The 13,980-nt window shown below is 51.1% G+C and overlaps 1 protein-coding gene across 2 annotated transcripts; it reads left to right on the top strand.

Annotated features, from left to right (window-relative positions):
* The first annotated feature begins 1,295 nt into the window (after nucleotides 1-1,295).
* FAM118B (family with sequence similarity 118 member B) lies at nucleotides 1,296-13,821 on the top strand. Of its 2 annotated transcripts, XM_084301448.1 has the most exons (9): nucleotides 1,296-1,343; nucleotides 1,913-1,961; nucleotides 6,653-6,730; nucleotides 8,936-9,188; nucleotides 9,847-10,074; nucleotides 11,488-11,616; nucleotides 12,181-12,466; nucleotides 13,073-13,132; nucleotides 13,444-13,821. In XM_084301448.1, exons 3-9 carry the CDS (start codon nucleotides 6,660-6,662, stop codon nucleotides 13,455-13,457), a joined length of 1,041 nt encoding a protein of 346 aa, XP_084157574.1. In that variant the 5' UTR covers nucleotides 1,296-1,343; nucleotides 1,913-1,961; nucleotides 6,653-6,659; the 3' UTR covers nucleotides 13,458-13,821. The 2 variants fall into 2 exon arrangements, with proteins under 2 accessions (XP_084157574.1, XP_084157573.1); XM_084301447.1 differs by lacking the exons at nucleotides 1,296-1,343; nucleotides 1,913-1,961 and adding an exon at nucleotides 3,685-3,732.
* The last annotated feature ends 159 nt before the right edge of the window (nucleotides 13,822-13,980 follow it).

Genomic DNA, 13,980 nt, shown 5'->3' with positions numbered 1-13,980 from the left:
GAGGAGCTGTGCTTGGGGGATTTTTTGCCTTTCTACTTGCAAAGCAACCCAAGAGTGGGTGAGCAGGGGGGTGGTCAGGGCCAGCCCCCATTGCCCCCCCATACCCTCCCAGTTACGCTTTCTGCAAGAGCGTACAATCAGCAGGCACAACGCCCACCGGGTGAGTGGGGCAGCCCTGAGCCACTGCCCGGTACAGTAGGAAATACCTCCCTGTCCCCAAGGGCTTCCCCACCGCACACATCCACCAGCCCCAGGAGGCCGCGTGGGCACCCCCCTGCCCCTCACACCGCGGAGCACAGGGCGGGTTGGGGTGGAAGAAACCCAAAGCTGGGCAGGGCTCTGGGGCAGTCTGCGTGGTGTCTAACAGCGCTTCGCTCAGCCCTTCTGCTGAACGCTCATCAGGCTTCTGACATCGAGCCGGTGCCTGCTGGGATTCCTCAAAGAGGAAAAGAGGTTGTAAAACAGCACTTTATCCATTACTTTTTTTTTCTCTCAAAAAATGACCAACAACCACCACCACCACGAGTTCTAAATGAGAATTTTCCATTCCTTTATTTATGGAATAACCCAAGTCAGAGGCTATTCAGCTCAGAAGTATCTTGAAAAATACTTTCTAGTATTCTAAACGGCGCTTTTCAGTAAAGCTTTAAAAATAACTAACGACACTAAAAACGCGTTCAATCGAACGTGACCTGGGAGCGGTGGTTTCACGGCAGCTGCCACCCCATCGCGGGGAGGGGAGGCCCCGCAGCACGCCCGAGGCCCTGCCCCGGGGCACGGTGAGTCACGGGCTGCCGTGAGCCGGCCCCACCCGGGAACCCCGAGCACCGGCACGCCCCGAGCAGCACCCGGCACCCGCGGGGCTGCCCCGGGGTCCCCAGGAACCGGCAGGTGCCAGCCTGCAGACCGGCCCCTTTCAGCTCCCTCCCCCGGCACAGCCTCCAGGGAGAGTCCCGGGGCCCTCCCCGCAGATTCTTCCCCCTGACCCACCCGATCCCAGCTCCCTCATGCGGGCAGGTACAGGAGCGAACCTCCCCACACCGTGCCCAGAGTCAAACTGCCATGCGCATGCGCATGCGCCTTTTATACCTCCTCGAAGTATCGTGAGAACAAAGCTAATTCTCACGCACGCGCCCCCTTCTCCCCCTCCCTCCAGGAGGAAAGCCCCGCCCTCTTTCTCTACGAGCCAATGGCATGGCGGTTGGCGAAGGGGGCGGGCCAATCGCTTTCCGTTCTCCCATCCACAGCCCTCCGGGGGCGGGGCCGCGGGGCGCCTGCGCGGGGCTTGGCGGCGGCCGGGCCGGGCCGGGCGTCTCTTGATGGGGCCGGGCGCGCGGCGCCAGGTGCGTGCGGGGAGGGCGGGGGGGGCGTTGCCATGGCGACGGCGCGGGCGTTGCCGTGGTGACGGCGGGGCCGGGGTCGCGCGCGAGGATGGGGAGGCGGCGGCGCTGAGGGGAGCCCGGGGCCGCCATGGCGGGGGGGGGACGGGAGGGGATCTGAGGGGACCGGGGGGGGGATCTGAGGGGACGAGAGGGGTCCTGAGGGGATGGGGGGGTGGATCTGAGGGGATCTGAGGGGCCGGGGGGGGCAACCTGAGGGGCTGGGGGGCGGATCTGAGAGGATCTGAGGGGACCTCAGGGGGTCCTGAGGGGCTGGGAGGGAGATCTGAGGGGATCTGAGGGGGCCGTGGGGAAATCTGAAGGGCTGGGGGGGATCTGAGGGAACATGAGGAGACCCGAGGGGCCAGGGGGATCCTGGTGCCGCACCTCATGCGCCCTGCTTTGGGAGCCTCCCCCCCCCACCCCCCAGCGTGTTTTGTTTTTTTGTTTGTTTTTCTTTCAGTGTTTCACCCTGAAAACGCCGCAGGGCAGCCACCCGCTGAAAATAACTTCTCCCTTTCCTTTCCCCGCAGGTGTAGCGGAGGCGGCTGGCGGCAAGGAGGGGGCGACGCAGGAGGGAAGGTGAGGTGGCTGCCAGGGGGCTCTGCGGCAGGGCGAGCCCCAGCCCCGAGGTGGGTCCTGCCCGGTTAGGAGGGAGCTCAAAGCCCACCCAGTCCCACCCCGTCCCACAGGCAGCAACAGTGACACCTCCCCTCAGCCCAGGGTGCCCCCAGCCCCATCCAGCCTGGCCTTGGGCACAGCCACAGGATGGGGAGCCTGTGACTGAACACCTTTGTCTGGAGCCCATCAGCCTATGGTATCAGCCTCTGATACCACGCTTTGACGTGGTATCAGTGGAGGTAGAGGGCTGTGTTCATGCATCGGTGCAAGCAGAGCAGGGTTTGTTCTGTTTGCTTGGCAGGTCCCCCTTATACCTGCAGTCTGACCCTGCCATGGGTGTCAGAAGGAAAGGAAGGGTTTCGTGAGCCTGCTGCAACTGCAGCTCTTGTGTGGAAGGGCAGTGCTCAGGAATCAGCCAAGGACAGCTTGTCGACTTCCTTCTGGGTTCTCCTACCTGAAATATGGCAAGTTTTAAACTATTAATATTTGCCTTATTCTCAACATCTTAAAGCAGCTTAATTTAAAAAGCAGTTCTGAATTGGGCCCCCGCTGGTGGCTCTCAAAGGAGCTAAAAATAATAGATGAGCAGAGAATTTGTACTTGCTTCGCTACCTAATGAGCTCTGTACTTTGAGCGTTTCCATTGCATTAATACGTGGATGTTGCAGTGCTGGAGTTTTGAGCCCATGACAGATGCAGGGCTGGCAGGCATGTGGGGTATGCCCATCGAAGGAGCCAGATCTGCTCCATGCTTCTGCTTGTGCTGCTGGTGGCTGAGCTCAGCCAAAAACATTGGAGGGATCCTGCTTTACCCTGCACCTTCGCTGCCACAGACTCACCCTTTCAATCTCTAGAAATTGATAGGAAGTGATTGGTTATACCTCATGGTGTTAAAATACCATTAATCAGCAGTCAGCAGGGCTCTGCATGTTTGTATCTTGTAAGCTGTGTACAGCAGCACCCTGAGGGGATGCCACCCAGCCTGAGTCTGTCACGGAACAGCTCCTCACTGAAGAGCACCGAGTTGGAAGAACAATTTTTTATTTTTTTTTATTTGCTTAAACTTTAAATATTCAGGTGCTCTAGTGTGCAAGTGTAGCCTGACTTGTGTACTGGCTGCTGAGTGTGCAGCCAAACAGAGGGCATCCACAGCCCATCCTCTAGGTGATGCGTGCGGAGAGAAAATGCCTCATAAATCTTCCAGGGTGGCTCTGTGCCCAGGGGCCAGACACTGAGCAGTGACATCAAGCAATGTAGTCTCTCCCAATCTACTTGTTTGATAGAGTTAGCACAGGCTTTTTGTGAATGCATACCCTGTGAATGTCAGCATTCATTTGGCATATCCTCTGCTTAGGCATTTGGTTTTAGCTTAGCTAGGTCTTTGTGTTTCATGTGTTTCACAGCTGTCTCCTTGGATGTGTCTTTGTATTAAACATGGAATTGTTGTTGTTAAAGCTTCTTCTGTGGAAGAAAGTTTGTTCTGTGCTGGCAACTTGTGTATCATTTGAAGATAACAGTTCCTTGGGAAAATCTGTTTTGGGAGCACAGAGCATCAATTCAGTGTTCATTATGGTCCTTTGTTTCCAAATTAAAAGTAGGAAGTGACACACCATCTCTCTTTTTCCCTTAACTGTTTTTCCTTGCCTTCTGTTCCGCTATTTTGCTTTTAGTGATGAATCAGCAGACTCATTCTTACAGTCAGCAGGAGCTAGCTGTACCTCAGAGGCTTTAAGGTAAATTAACAAATTTCCTAGGTGTGGAGGGGGAGGGAGAGCCGAGGGCGGTGTTTGCGCTGTCTCCAGCTTACTGTAGTCTAAGTACCTGGAGAGCTCTGGACATTTCAAGGAGGAAGCTGGAGGAGTGTTTTGTGTCTTGCAAGATCCTGTCTCTGTCTTCTTCGTGGGACGCTCACGGCACAGTCGGTCACTGCCAAGTGCCCTGTGCAGGATTTTCCACACAGCAGTGGTGCCGTGCTCTGAGATAATGCTATTTAATTTTAGTTACTTTGGCCAGAACGTGTTTGTGCTTGCGTGATCTGTCCCCCTGGAGAGCAGACCTTTTCCCAGGCTGCAAATCCAGAGATTTATATTTCCTGGCTGAATTTCCAAGACTTGATCTTGAGAGAAATAATCTGTAGCTAGGAAGAGCTTTACTCCTGTTAAAGCTCTGAACGAACTGCACTTCTTTGGAGGTAGGAGAAGCCCAGACATTATTTGCAGGGTTTTTTTTGTTTGTTTGTTTTTCTTTTTGGTTATTTGCAGTAAGTAGAGACGAAAATTGAAGTTCATATTAGAAAGCTAATTCTTGGTAACTATAAGGGATGTTTTTTCCTAAGTTCAAAATGGCTTTTAAAATGTCCTTAATGCTTTATAGTCACTTAAAAATTAAGCTGCCTTGTGCTGTTCCAAATACTGCATATGTGTAAGAGGAGCAAAACTAAAGCAGTGTTGGGGCACGGGGTTAGCTAGTTTGTGAGTAAGCAAAACACGGGGCAGCCCGGGTAGGGATTTATAGATAGGCTTGGTTTTTGAGTCTCAGAGAACAGATAATTTGCAGTGTAAAGCCAATATAAAGGTAAATTACATCTGTAAACCAAACCAGTTGAGGAACTGGTATTTTGGGGAGGATTTTACCCTTGGCTGTTACGTATGCTGCCTAGGAGAGAAGTGAGAGCAAACCCAGGCAGCGCTGGGAGCTCTGTGTGTTGCTTTGTACAAACTTCCTTAAACATTCAAGCTAATGACAGGTCTGTGCTTTAGCCCCTAGCTCATCTGAAATGTTTGCTCTTTCTTTACACCGTTAATTAAAACGGGTCTGGCTTTGTGGAGCAATCTGTCCTTCCGGAAGAATCTCCTGAGCAAAACAGAGACCTTTCCCTCCTGACGGGGCTTTTTCCCTTAAATGTTTTGCGTCCTGCCCTGGCTGCCTCCGCTCAGGGTGAGCTCGAGTCACTGCCTGCCTGACCATCTGCCTGAGCAGTGCCAGTGTGCGTGGTCCCCGCTTCCTTCCTCCTGCCCACCAGGCAGCACTGCTCAGAGTGTGGGCTTTCCTGGCAGCTGCACCCCGAAATAGTTCCCTGCAGGGCCTGATGGCTGCACGAGGTGGTGTCTGGGGGGCACATGGGGTGAACAGGAGGAGACAGCCTCTGATCGGAGTTCCTGGAACAGCGTAAAAGTGCAGTCAGGCTCTGCCACAGGTTTAATGCAGGGTACAATGTTCAAAAGGGTTTATGGTGGAGGAGCTCGCAAGAGTGGGGTGTGTAAGCCCAGCTGGCTGGAGCCTGACTCCTCACTTGCTAAGTGCTTTTTAAAAGTTTGATCTTAAATCTGAGCTTTAAAGTAAAATAAAAGTGATTATTTAGGTGGCGGGCAGCATGTGCAGTTTCAGGAGGCAGAGTGGCACGCCTGGCTCTCCAGCTCCCCTCTGCCAGGCATTCCCGTGCAGTGCAGGTTTTCAGAAGAGGTGAGAAACGGGAGGCCAGCGAGCACGCTGTCAGCACCGCTCCTGTGAGCATCAGCATGTCCCGTTCTTGTTATCCAGTGTGGAAAGATGAGTTATCGAGATGAGTGGGACAATCTCCTAAATGATTCCTGCTCACACTTACAGCCTAGCTGAGGTTTCATATCTGTGTAGAGTTTTCCGGTGCATTACGTCTGAGTGCTGCAGCTTTGCTCCTGGAGCTGGTGAAGAGACTGCAGGTGCCTCATTTGTAGAGCAAGCGCTCGATTCTCACTGTGGCTGCACAACAGCGAGAGGCTGCAGTACCTGGACAAGGCTGGCACTGCAGGCCAGTTGCTTTTGTACGTTTACATTTGGCAAAAGCCTGCCGTTGGCTTAACAGAAACCAGAATTGTTGTTGGACTCGTCATTGCAATTGGCAAGAACAATAGATAAGGGTGAATAGATCTCTCTGTTTTCTTTCCATTTTAATAGACTTACTTTGGAGAAGCAAGTGGGAGAGGAACATTTGCTGGCAGGCCCTTTGTATTTTATGTAATGGGCTATTGAAAGAGTTCTTGGGTATATAACTTCCTTTCTGTCGGCTTTAAGGTCAGATCCCACCACGTCTAGCTGTATGGTGGGCTGGATAATCCTTCCCTCATCGCTGGAGAATGAAGTCCTCTCAGTAGCCTTTTGTAGCCAACACAAATCCTGTGCTCCTTCCCTCCCGCTGGTTCTGAAGCAGCGAGTTCTCCAGCACGCAGCATCTCGGAAGGGGGCCAGCGCCGCTCCAAGGTGCGGGCCGTCAGACAGAGGAGAATGGCCGAGGCGAAACAAAGGCTGTGGCACACGGTCAGCCACCTTTGTAACCGTGATGGCAGAGCCCTGCGGTGTGCCAGAGGTGTCGCCCCTCCAGGCTCCGAGGGGCAGTGGCACGCTGCCCGTGAGACGGCTCTGGCACCCTGCGGACAGATCAGGCAGGCGGTCTCACAAAACCTGGTCATAAAAGAAGCCAAGGAGGTGGACGAGAGCCAACGTGCAAAGTACAAAACCAAGAAAGGGCGATTCTTGGCCTAAAGGTGGTGTCATAAAGATAACAAAGCTAGGTGTTTACCTGCCCGTTCCAAGCTGGCCGAACAAAAACCTGTGCTGTGTTCCACGTTGTGTTGCATGCATGTAGTGACTTTGCTTGTGGTGATTTGTCTACTATAGAAACTGGATGGCTTCTACGGTGAGCCTGGGTAAAGACACATTAGTGGAAGATGGAATGCCACCTGCAAAAAAGCCCAGGTAAATTTAACTATACTCCAGTGAATTTCTTCTCATAAGAGCTTTTTCTGTAATCTTGCATCATTCTTTAAAGAGAATGACATTTGGCACAAAGCTTTAGCAGTCGTTCCAGTTGCTGATCCGAGAGCTGTGTGCTGTCTCTAGCCCTGCCCTCTAACAAGTGTTTTCCTGCCCTGTGTGGAACAAAGGCCTTAATGCCAAGCATGTACCAAAGAATTGCTTTGCTGCTTGTTTTCTTAACACCTAAGTCAGGATGAATGGTTGCAGAGAAAGCTTGCTTTTACTGCACTGTCTCTGTGGTTTTGTTTGGTGTTAACCCTCACTCAGGTGCTGCCCACCCCTAGCACTAGGCCTGTTGTGGCAGTTGTGCTACTGCACTCCGCCTGGATGGTGGCTCCGAGGAGGACTGGCAGTTATTGAAATTACTTTGACTTTGCTGCATGTGAGGGCTAAATAATTCCCCTCTCGAGGCTGCCTGTACTGTTAAGTAGGTCATCTTGCAGTCCTCTGCGTGGGGTCTGCTCCATTTTCAGCATGGCACTAACTCTGGGCATACCTCCACTTCTCTCCAGACAAGGTTGTTACTGTGGCTGCTGTGATGGGCTTAGCTCTGGAATTAAGACATACCTGCATCATTGCATACCTGCATGGACACTTGCAAAGGAGAAGCTGATTCATCTAGGGAGTTGTCTTCCACTCACCTGATGTATTTATTGGTTCTGGAGGGCTGGAATACACTTTCTGTCTCTTCTGGCCTTTGCCTCCAGTTTGACCCAGCGAATGAAATGAGCAGGAGAGGCTGGGTGGATTTTTGTCCTTGCTCAGGACATCACGAGTCTATTTGTCAGTGCAGGAAAAGAATGTCTCTTCTTGGGTATTTGTTTGGCTTTCAGCACCTAAGTTTCTAGTTGTGCTTTTATAGTAGCTCATTAGCACTAATACTGTTTGGAGGTGACGCTTGCAGTCCCCAAACTAAAACCCACTAAATCTAGAACTAGTTTGCAGCAGCTAACAGTGAAGTCCTTCTGAAGAAAAGGTTAACTCATTTGTTTTCTTAGGCAGTAGAGGAGAAAAGGCAAAGCTCCATCTGTGTGGTGTCTGTTTCCTTTCCCATTCTTGCAGAGGATCACATGTTTGCAGATAAAAGCAGTCCTTCCAAGCCAGCTGCCTCCCCAGGCTGCTGCTTTGCTCAAGGCTGAGGTTCTCTGGGAAGCTGCAGTCCCTCCCTGCTTCACAAAAGCAGCTTGCTGCCAGGCTGCCTTTAGGCACAGCAGCATGGGGAGAAGTATATCCACTTAAGGAAAGTTTGATAACATCAAATTTAAAAGCACAGTGCAGGTGTAAAGCCAGGAACAAGGAAGAGGGGAAGAGGAGCAGATAAGGAGCACAATAGCCAGACAGCTCTTTGATTAGACTCTTGTTATGACGTGGCCTTGTAAAAGATTGGCCTTGAGTGTCCTGCTGACATTGAAAACATAACAGGCAAGGGATTTCTGGCACAGCGACGCCCAGGCTTAGCAGCCTTCTCAGCAAAGAGGGTTGGGGTGTGGGAAGGGCCTTTCCAGGGCAGAGCGCTGGGAGGAAGCCCCCACTTCCTTTTTTTTTGTGCTGCTCTAAAGAGGGCTGCTGTCTTCAGCCCCCCCTTGGCCCCTGTCACTTAAAGGCAGAGCAAGCTTTGTGGTGTTGGGCACCTGTTTGGACCAGGCACGGTCACGGCTGTGTTCACTCCTCTCACAGGGCTCTGATGTGTGCTTTCCTGATGCAGGATGAGGCCTTAAACTGCCCCGTGTGTTAAAAGTGCCCCTACATCAACGAGTAACTTTCTGTGTTGCTCACTGCATCTTTTCCAGTGTCTCCAGCTTTTCTATTAGCTTCCAGTTATTGTCATTCACAAGACTTGTGGCCCTTCCGTCCTGCAAAATTCAAGTGACTCAGCTGTGCTTCAGAAGTACTGCTGTGCAGCCTTGGCCTTCCCTGTAAGGTCGCACCTCCACACAATGTAGCCGTGAGCATCTGATACCGACCTGTGGAGCTGGGCTCTGCCTTTAGGGGACACCGAGTTGCCTCTCTTCTGTTTATCGGAGAACCCTAGTGGATATGTTGATGCAAAATTTAGGCAGTCTTGTTCTCGGTCTGCATGTGCCGTGACCCAGGACATCCTTTTATGTATGATGCTGCCAGCTGTGCTGCTTTCCCCTCTTGCAGGAAGCTGCTGCCAAGCCTAAAAACCAAGAAGCCTCGGGAGCTTGTTCTGGTGATTGGGACAGGAATTAGCGCAGCGGTCGCTCCCCAAGTCCCAGCACTGAAGTCTTGGAAGGGGTTAATCCAGGCCCTCCTGGATGCTGCTATTGACTTTGATCTTTTGGAAGATGAAGAGAGCAAAAGGTTTCAGAAGTGTCTCCATGAGGACAAGAACTTGGTTCACGTTGCCCATGACCTCATCCAAAAGCTGTCTCCGGTGAGTGTGCTTTAGAGCAGGGTACATAAATGTCTCATTTTCCTACCCCTGTCATGGGAATTGGCTTTTGGAAATCCACCAGTCCTCTGGCAAGTACCGTATGTGCAAGGAACCGAGCAAGGGCAGTTACTGTGCTGGGTTCCTGGGACGGTGTTTTGGGCCTGATTACTCTGAGCCAGATCTGCATTTGTATGGCCGATGCACTGTCAGGAGCAAACAGGAGCACAGAGGCATCTGTGTGTCCCCTTAAATAGCCATGTGCCCTCCTGTGCCTGCTTAAGTCTCGTTGTCAGGCTCTGTGCTTACCAGCTTCTGGATATTTAATGATGAGCATGCCAGGGAGCCTCCAGAGGGCAAGAGGAAATCCCACTGTTCAGTTGTGGAGAGTGACGCTCCTTTATTTCTGACCTCCACAGCTGAGCTGTGTTGATGAGTCTGGATGGAGCAGTGCTCTGATGAATGTCTCTTTTCAAACATTCTCATGGTCTTGCTTTTCAACCTGAAGAAAAAAATCTGATAGAAGTGCACTGTGTTTGCCTTGCAAGGCCCGCTAGCTTTGCAGAGTTCTTCAAGAAACGCGGGGTGTTTTTGTGTATTCATTTGGCATGAAATACTAAAAGAAACCAGGCTCTGATCTTAATCTCTCTCTGCTTCTCAGCGCACAAGCAATGTTCGCTCAACATTTTTCAAAGACTGTTTATACGAGGTGTTTGATGACCTGGAATCTAAAATGGAAGATTCTGGCAAACAGCTGCTTCAGTCTGTGCTTCACTTAATGGAAAATGGGGCACTCGTGTTAACCACAAACTTTGATAACCTGCTGGAACTGTATGCAGTGCACCAGGGGAAGCATCTGGAGTCTCTTGACCTGACGGATGAAAAGAAGGTAAAAGAAGATGATTCTTTCTGATGTCAGGACTGAGCTGGGACAGCACAGGACAGCACAGCTGCGGGGTGTGCTGTTATGCCCGTGTAAGGGGATTGTGCTGTTCGTGGGAATTTACATGATGTTAGACGAACTCCATATAGAGGCTCTGACAGCTGGGGGCAGCGAGCAGAGGCATGAAGATGCTGGCTTGTTTCTGAAGTGCTGTGCTTATTGGCTGACATCCATTGCTCAGGAGGAGCCTTTGAGCCCTTCTTTGATCTCTGTCCTTGAAACTTGTGGCTTGGCCTTGCTGAAGTATCGCAAGCCTTGCTTCCACATAAGGCTCGGACTGACAGTTCTGACTGACCCAGGAACCCTGAGTGAGAAACAAAGCCGGCCTGTCTATTTTGGTCATTTTCTGATGAGTGCTTGTTGTGATAGCATTCTCAGGGCTCTAAGCCAGTGAGACAGCTCCTGGGTGCTTTCATCCTCCCCCATCCCTCCTACTCTCCCTGCTCTTCCCAAAATGGCCGAGTGGCTCCGTGTGGGACAACTCCCTGTGCTGCAGCTTGTGCCGCCGTGCTGCTGGATTTGTAGCTGCTCACCTCGGACAAACCTCCCTCCTTACCAGCAGCCCCAGGCCTGCAGTCAGGCAGAAAATCAGAGCGTGGCACAGCACAGCCCGCGCTCCCCCCCACCTGCCCACCTCATCTTCACACCGCGGGCTTTCTTTGTGGAGAGCACGGTGTCTTTGTTTGTTGCACATGCACCGTGTGGGTGCTGTGAAGTACTTAGTCTCTTTCCATTCTGACTCATTTCTATGCTTCATGTTTCCTCTGTGGCCTCTTAATCTACATGGCTGGAAGTACTTACAGCGATACAAATAAGCATTCTAATTATTGCAAGCTTAAATGAGCGGCAGTCTGTAGGAGTAAACTGAGAGCCTAGGAAGAGGCTTTCTGGAATGAAGGTCAGCTGCTGAGCTTTCTCAGATCTTCCCAGAGCCTAGAGGGGCCAAGAAATGAATGCTGTAGTCTCGTGAAACATGCTGACATAATGTTTAGAGTTTTTCCCATTTTTCTGTTGAGTCCAGTGTATTGATTAGGTCTCTTCCTGGGGCATCAGCCATTCAGCTGAAGTGTTAAATCAAACAAGTGCAACAGGCTGCCGCTGCAGGCTGTGATGTAGAGGCTATTGTACTTGGGACCCCTTGAGGAGATAAGATGTAACATGAAAAAGAAGCTGCCTCATTGAGAAGCTTCTCCAGAATTGTCTTTTTGACAGCACATAATTCAATGCTTGAAGAGGTAGGAAGCAAGTCCTAGAACAGGAGACGCAGAAGACCTTAGTAAAGAATATCCCCGTAGCAACTTGTTGGCAGCTGAACTGTCTGCTCTCACTAATGTTTCTGGCACGGTTCGTTTTGTGCAGGTGCTGGAGTGGGCACAAGAGAAGAGGAAGCTCAGCGTCCTGCATATCCACGGCGTGTACACAAACCCGAGTGGCATAGTGCTGCACCCGGCCGGGTACCAGAACGTGCTGCGCAACACGGAGGTCATGGTGAGGCACCTCGCTGGCTCTGTGCGTGGCACACTGGCAGAGATGGACCAGCTCGTTTTGCTTTTTCCTTTAGCTTCACTGGGTCAAAAAGCAAAGAACAATTAACAGCCTGCCCCAACTCATGTTTGCCAGAGCAATCACCTGCCTCTCGCTAAACCTCGTGATTGTTGCAGCTCCTCAGAACATGTGTTCACTGACTTGAGGTTACATATTTTAAGAACTCTGTATATACAAATCTTCAACTTCCCATTCCAGCCCCTCGCAAGCCTGTGTATAGACTGGGCAAAGATTCAGCTGAGCTTAAAACATGAGGTTAGAGACAGGCTTCACGCAGAGTGATCAGAATCCTGGATTTTCTTAAATAGAACAAATTCCTGAGCAACTTGCTCTAGCCAGTTAATCTGCAAAAACACCTCACCACGTTTCCATGTGGGCTGAGGGAATGGTGACACTCCTGAAGAGTCTCATAAATTAGAAGCCAAGTACTCTATGTTTTACCTTGTGAAGATAAAACTTGCGTTTACTAAGAACATCGCTCTTTTTTGTTTGTTTGTTTGTTTATAGCGAGAGATTCAGAAGCTGTATGAAAATAAGTCATTCCTGTTCTTGGGCTGTGGTTGGACTGTTGATGACACCACGTTTCAAGCCCTGTTTTTAGAAGCTGTGAAGCACAAGTCAGACCTGGAGCACTTTATGCTCGTGCGGCGAGGAGACGTGGATGAGTTCAAGAAGCTCCGTGAGAACATGCTGGACAAAGGGATTAAAGTGATTTCCTACGGAGATGAATACACAGACTTGCCTGAGTACTTCGAGAGGCTGACGAGTGAGATCGCCATGCGGGGTCGGACAGGTACAGGGGCTGCAGACGGTGCTGGGTGACATCCTGTCACAGCAGCACAGTTCTTGACTGTCATTGTGATGTCTGGAGTGCAGGCAGTGTAACCCCTTTTCTCAGTGCTGTATTACTCATTAAGATTTTTTTTATCCAAATTGTCTGCAACTGTAGTTGGATTTGGGGCTTACTTTCACACAATCACTGTTATGTTCATACAGTGAAAACAGCTCTACTGCTTCCAACACATCCAGACTTAATTTTTGAGGTGTAGCTCATGTTTACTCCCTTTCTAGTGAAAGAGCGTTCCAGTCTCACAGTGTGGTCTTGGTGACTTGCATGCTGTGCAGACCAAGCTAATGCTTTAACATATGAGATCTCACTAATCATAAAAATCAGAAAAAAGAAGCAAGTTTGCTAGCCAGGGCCTTGCTGGTGTGTGTTCTGAAGGTAAAACCCATCCAGGAGAGCCTGTCATGTGAAACTACTCAGTGCTGCATTCAGATCCCTAGCACCGATCACTTCTGAAGTGCTCTCAGCATCTCTGCCTTCCCAGAGAAATACGGGCTCAACACCTGATGCTGTCACCTTTCCACCTGGTACTTACACTCTGCTCCATTTTAGGTGCGCTTAAGGAGGGACAGCAGCTGAATGGCTCCGCCGCTGCCCATGACGAGATAAAAGGTAAGATTTTCCCCCAAGCTCAGAGCGAGCAGCCCTGTCTGCAGCAGGGCGAGCTCCTGCACAGCAGCTGCGTGTTGGGGTACAGGGCTGGGCACCACTGCCTGCCCTCCCAGCGCAGCAGCCACAGGTAGCTTGTCCTGCATGGCGCCTCCAGAGCCAGTCCCAGTGCACAGCTTTCAGAGAGGTCCTGCCTGCCCTGCAGCGTTTCCCTCTCCCTTTCTCACCACTCTGCCCAGCTGGAGCCTCCCTAGGCGCCAGGGGAGCCCAGTGTGCCCCATGCAGGTTTCACAGAGCCTTTTGTTTGTGCACAGGATGCAGCACTTGAGCATCAGCCTTGCCCCAGGAGCAGTGCTGCAGAACCTCCCCAGGATGGGATGAGCAGGAGCCAGCAGCTCCATGGAAGCCTTCGAGGTCCGTCCAGGGGAGGAGCAAAGCCCCCATCCAGAGCTGCTGCTCTCACCCACATGCACTGAGACTCACAGAGACACATCAGGCACAAGACAGAGGGCTGGGCAGTTCCCTCGCACTGTTGCCTGATTTAATGTAGTGATTGTCTTTTTTTAATCAAGGGTGCATTTGCCTGGGGACTGTTTTCTCCCCACCTCAACTGCAGCCTCCTGTAATTTCATACTTAGTGCTTTTGTATTCTGTACTTTCACTTTAAAATGGAACTTGAGCTTTTTTTTTTTTTTTTTTTTTTTTTTTTTACTTGAAGCTCTAGTTTTCTAGTCCTTTCTTTATACTGTACAGTATTTTGTATGTTGAAGCTTGTATTAAAGACCTGTTCAGCTACCCCCTGCGGGCTGGTGTTTTGTTTGTGCTCAGACCTTTCACACAGCCTGCCCAGG

The sequence above is a fragment of the Netta rufina genome, assembly GCF_964035555.1.
Source record: "Netta rufina genome assembly, chromosome: 25".
NCBI classification, from domain to species: domain Eukaryota; kingdom Metazoa; phylum Chordata; class Aves; order Anseriformes; family Anatidae; genus Netta; species Netta rufina.
The sequence above is the reverse complement of the archived record's forward strand: the minus strand, read 5'-3'. Positions and strand labels throughout refer to the sequence as shown.

Excerpts from the sequence above, each read along its gene's own strand:
- FAM118B (XM_084301448.1), top strand. The coding sequence starts at position 6,660 with ATGGCTTCTACGGTGAGCCTGGGTAAAGACACATTAGTGGAAGATGGA. Across the intron at positions 9,189-9,846 it reads TCATCCAAAAGCTGTCTCCG|CGCACAAGCAATGTTCGCTC; the intron begins GTGAGTGTGCTT and ends TCTGCTTCTCAG. Across the intron at positions 11,617-12,180 it reads TGCGCAACACGGAGGTCATG|CGAGAGATTCAGAAGCTGTA; the intron begins GTGAGGCACCTC and ends GTTTGTTTATAG.